Source organism: Stegastes partitus, unplaced genomic scaffold (genome assembly GCF_000690725.1).
Source record: "Stegastes partitus isolate 25-593 unplaced genomic scaffold, Stegastes_partitus-1.0.2 Scaffold718, whole genome shotgun sequence".
Classification (NCBI taxonomy): domain Eukaryota; kingdom Metazoa; phylum Chordata; class Actinopteri; family Pomacentridae; genus Stegastes; species Stegastes partitus.
In genome coordinates this window covers 281,286-286,304 of record NW_007578449.1, presented here as the reverse complement: position 1 = coordinate 286,304, position 5,019 = coordinate 281,286, and the positions used below count along the sequence as shown (strand labels likewise).

Sequence of the window (5,019 nt, the reverse complement as noted above, 5' to 3'; positions counted from 1 at the left end):
AATAAACTTTATAAATGGAGCTAAATATAAAATAATAATTAGCTATAAGATGACATTTAGGTAGGATATCATAGTTGTTGGACATTAACAGTAAATTTTACTCACATATTGTGATCTGCTGTTAAATCTGGATGTGTGTGCTGTTTCCTGCCACCAGAGGTCATCAGAGAACTTGAACACAAACTAACTGATGACTGTTGTTGGATTTCAAGGTTTTCTGTCCAGACAGCTGCTCTTCTGTCAGAGCAGCTGGTTCACATGTTTGTGTTCTAGGCTGCATTTGAAGTGTGTGTGTGTGTGTGTTTTCATTTAGTGCTGCAGCCTTCAGGGTTTAATTGTTAACGTCATTAAAAATTTTAAATACATCTGATTGGACGTGTTTCAGAGCTCAGTGTGATAGAAACGACATTAAAGCAGCTTTTAAACTGTTTCTAATCAACAAGGTTAAACATCCAGATATGTATTTGTTGAAGATTAAATGCTCAACTTTGTCGTAGTGTTACATATACACATGTTTTGTTCGTTAATGCTTCGTTTTTAGAGATCTTTTGAATGTGATATCTGTTGTTGCATCCCAGTGTTTCACGTGTTCTGTTGTGTGAATAAAATGTACTGACGCTGACTCACCTGCTGCTGTTTTCTGACTCCAGGAGACATCAGTCAGAAGACGACGTGGCATCGTGTCTCCGTGTTCAAACCTGGCCTCAGAGACGTGGCCTACCAGCACGTCAAGAAAGGGTACGAAGCTCATGTTACCTGTACAGGCAGAGGGTTAGGCTCTCAATGCATCTGTTTAGTTTTACTTTGGGTTTGTTTACTGGATATTTTTTACTTTTTTTATAAGTTCACAGTAGAATGGTGGAGAGAGGATGGCTCATGTGGTTTGTGTCTTAAGTGATATTTGGTGCATAATTTATATTTTAGACTCTTAAAGAAAACTGACTTTACAAACCTATTTTGTGCAGCAGCTCTTTAATTATTTTGATGTAATTTAATTTATGTCAGTTATTGGATTACTGTGGTGACAAGAAATACACAATCCAAAATACATCTTCTCAAACCACCACTGCAGCTTCTATTAAATCAGAACTTCAGTAAAATTGGAGACAGATTTAAAAACAAAATAAAGATGCTGAAGTCAAAGCAGCAGAAGCAAAGATATCAAACTCTACAAACACTACAACTTGCGTTTCCCATAATTTACTTCATCAGAACCTGCCTACCTCCTACATTTACACAATTTTCTATTTAAAGTGTCAAAACACATAAATGCATGAAGGAAACTGAAACATGAGCCAAGAAGGTTTTCTGGCTCTTGTGCTGCCGTCATGTTGTGCAGCTCACTGCATGTGTTCATTAGACTTTACATTAGACTGATTTGTACAAATAAATCTCATTTTTCTAGGCTTTGGGGAAGCTTTGCAAATATTTACCTCAATGCTATAAAAATGAATAATAGAGAGCATAAACAAAGTAAGCATGAACGAAATCCAAGTCAGTCCAGAACCTCTCAGTTAATTTTCGATTATCAAGGCTTCCTCTGTACCGTCATCGCATTCAACCAGCTTCACATTAGAGACACAGCTGGGCTCGGCCCTGCATGAGCAGCGCTGGGTGGAAATCTGTTAGAATGGGAAGGAGGCCAGACGGATTCTGCCAGACCGAATGAAACACGAGCCCTTCCATTCGTCCGGTTCCCAGGATACCACAAGTGGCCACGGGGGGAAAAAGCAGCAAGTCTGAGGGGTGGTGACGCATCAGTTCTCCTAAGACACTGACATCCAAACCCAAGCCAACAGCCCAGCATTATCATCAGGGGTATTCTCTCAGACTTTAACATGATGACACTATTCTCACAGGAGGAATGATGATTCGCCGTGACGAGTAAATCTCATGTAAAGATCAGTGGAGTTCTCACTTTAACATCATAAACTGTGAAAAGAGGATTGTTGGGGGGTACAAAAAGTGCTTCTTATTAGTATTTCTGTCTAACAATGTAACATTAATTGTTAAAGGCTAAATAGGTAGGAAGTAATTTATAAAGTTTAGGGTGGAAAACACCCTACAGTATTTTCTATTGAACACTGATGGTGTGTTAAGACTGCTGGTGGAAAAAGCAACGGGCTGAAAGCATTTGCATTAGAAGCTGGTGATAAGAGGCCACAAACTGACACTTGAAGGGGTGTCATGGTCGACCAATCAAAGTAAAGCAGGCCACAAGTTTTTTTAAGCACTCCAGTGATGCGGCGAAGAGTAGACCAGTCATCGTTTCTACTTTGTGTCACTGTAACCACAACCTCCTGCTTTATCCTGACGTAGAAATGAAGGACAAACTCCCCATTAGCCAGTTCTCAGTGCTGTTTGTTAACTAACTTTGAACAATGTCAATGAGCACATGGTCATTCCAGCAGCAACCCACACTGTCTTGTCACTTTTTTGCTTGTCACGTGAAAGTAAATTAAGAGTAAAACTAAAATACTTATCTGAACAGCCGTTACACATTTTTTGGTTAAATTAAATCCCGATTGGTGCATGGAAGTACGACTTATACCAGTTCATTACTGCTCATTTTAAACCAGTAAGACAATCTCAGAAGCAAAACTACAGACTTTTGTTTGACAATGTATCTATGTGGCCGTTAAACCATCAAAATCCACCTCCTCAAATATGAAATTTTCAAAGAGTGGAACTGTTGAAATCGTCCTGTGAGCAACGTTACTGAAGCTTGGTCTCTTTCAGGTCGAGGATTCTCGTGGAGGGAAAACTGGACTATGGGGAGTACGTGGACAAGAACCAAGTCAGACGTCAGGCCACCACCATCATCGCAGGTCAGATTCAACACACTCCCACACATCTGCTCTCTCAACACTTCACTTAACATCTCACCTCCCTCTTCCTGCTTTTCCTCCACAGACAACATCGTCTTCCTGAGCGACAACATTAGAGACAGAACCTGAAGGATTTTCCTCTTCATCCAACATCTACGCAACTTCTTTTTGTATTTTCTTGTTTATAAAAATATAAGACTGAAGGACACCAAGTACAGGAACTGAACTGTTCTGATCTGCCAGAAGGGGGCGAGAATAAACTGACTCACTGATCATGTTTGACTATGGCGCCTCCTGCTGGTGGAAGAGAAGACTTTGAGGCTTCAGGAGGAGCAGAAACAACCATCTCCTGTAGTAAATACACGCTTACTGATTACGAGTCTGATTGTGCTCTTTGCACATAGTAGTCACAAATATATATAGAAAAACCCTTCATGTGTGAAAATAATGTTGCCAGCAGGAGTTTAAGGGATGAAAATACAGTGAAACATTTTTGGTAATTTTGCCCACTTGCCTCAAAAAGCTTCTTATACACCATAACTCTGAGTTTGTGACTCAGTGCAAAGTTTTGAAAAGTTGTAGCTCTGTTGAGAGCAGCTATTACTCATGTTGGAAACCGTTTTAGTTTCATTGTGTCAGTTAAGAAGAAGTGCTGCATCGTGAGCAAGATAAATTCACCCTGTGGCCCTCCCACCCCTCGCATCGTCCACCATTTCCTTATTGCAGCTTCCCCTGGTGTTTTATTTGAAAGTAAAATAGCTGCAAAACCTGAGCAAAATTGCCTCTTTCAAATGGTTCCTGCCCCTTTAATCTTAGGGATTAAGTATTCTTTCATGGGTTAAAACTACCTCCTTTTCCTTAATCTAAATAAACCTAAAGCTAAATCTGAAAAGTGTTTTCAGAAGCTCTAAACAAGAATGCTCTTATTTGCTGGTGAGGTTTTGTTTTGCAGATAGCCCAGTAACATGAGTTCTGATTTTACACAGAAAACCAGAATCTTTCTAAAACTTGACACCTTTAGAGAAACCAGAGGACAGCTGATCATTATGTCTTTGATTTTAATGGAGCTGATTCCTTTGTCATACTCAAGCAAAAAGCAGGTTAGTGTGAGAACTCAATGGGATAAATGAAACATCAGTTGCTAGCAGTGTGCTTTTTTTTTTTTTTGGCCACTCAGCTCGAATCTAAATCACTATTGTACAATAAAGTACTACTCTGTCATGTGACCACAGTTTGGCCCTTGTGAACCTTGAGATATCTCGTTGTTTCAGCTTGTGTCATGTCCAGATGTGACTTGACTTGATGCCAAATGTCAGCTGCCCATGCAAATGTCTCATGATTAACGGTTCAGTTGGACAGAAAAGTGCAGGTCACTGAAGCACTTAAAGGTAAACAAAGAAAAAAAAAGAGGTCAGTGTGCAAATTTAGAACATTTTTACCCCGTTGCATTTTGTTTTCCTGTCTGAACGCCTGAGTTGTGCACTGTTCTCACTGCGTGGTGTACTGATAATGGCAGGTTGGTTCATGTTGTCTGTTTTCTGCTCTGTCACTCTTCTGTCAGTTTCTATCACACTCATCTGTTTTTGTTTCCTGTCTGACAGTGACTGGTTGCTTTCAGTTAACCACTGTCGCCTAATGTCTCTGTAATGGTTGCTTCAATAGACTTTTTTTTTCCAGAACATGATTGTCATGATGTCTGTGTTCACTTCTTATAACTATAACATGTATGATTTAACCACCCAGTGTTCATTAGTGTTCCTAAATTAACCTATAAAGCTCTTGATAGTGGAGAAAAATAGAACATATATTAAAAACAAGCTTAGAAACATTGAAAATATACATATAATAAATGTAAGCTTATCACAGTCAGATGCAGGTATTTGTACAAAGTGTTAGTATATTTTAAGACGACATGTGAACTGAAATCAAGCACTTAATTATTCAATTAACCTAGTTTTTGCTACAGGACATCGATTGGTTGTTTCTGCGACACAGGGGGCGGGTTTGAGTCAAAGGTATTCTTGGCCTAATCTAATTGGCTACAAGAAGTCCGTATGTCTTTTCTTATTGGCTGCGTCGCCTGTCACTTAAAGGCTCGCCGGGGCAGCGCTGCACGGTCAAACGGACTTTAAACACAGGAGCGCTCTGATTGGTCAGTTGGCTGAACGTGGGCGGGACCTGTAAGTTGTGT

At 39.8% G+C, this 5,019-nt stretch overlaps 1 protein-coding gene across 2 annotated transcripts in view; it reads left to right on the top strand.

The window, feature by feature from the left end:
* The window catches only part of ssbp1 (single-stranded DNA binding protein 1), an 8,820-nt gene extending 4,308 nt beyond the window's left edge, over positions 1–4,512 (top strand). For both annotated transcript variants that reach the window (XM_008291114.1, XM_008291113.1), the window contains exons 5-7: positions 651–738; positions 2,740–2,828; positions 2,914–4,512. In XM_008291114.1, coding sequence (XP_008289336.1) covers positions 651–738; positions 2,740–2,828; positions 2,914–2,957 — 221 coding nt within the window. In that variant the 3' untranslated portion in view covers positions 2,958–4,512. The remainder of the gene's footprint in view (positions 1–650; positions 739–2,739; positions 2,829–2,913) is intronic.
* Positions 4,513–5,019: the final 507 nt, after the last annotated feature.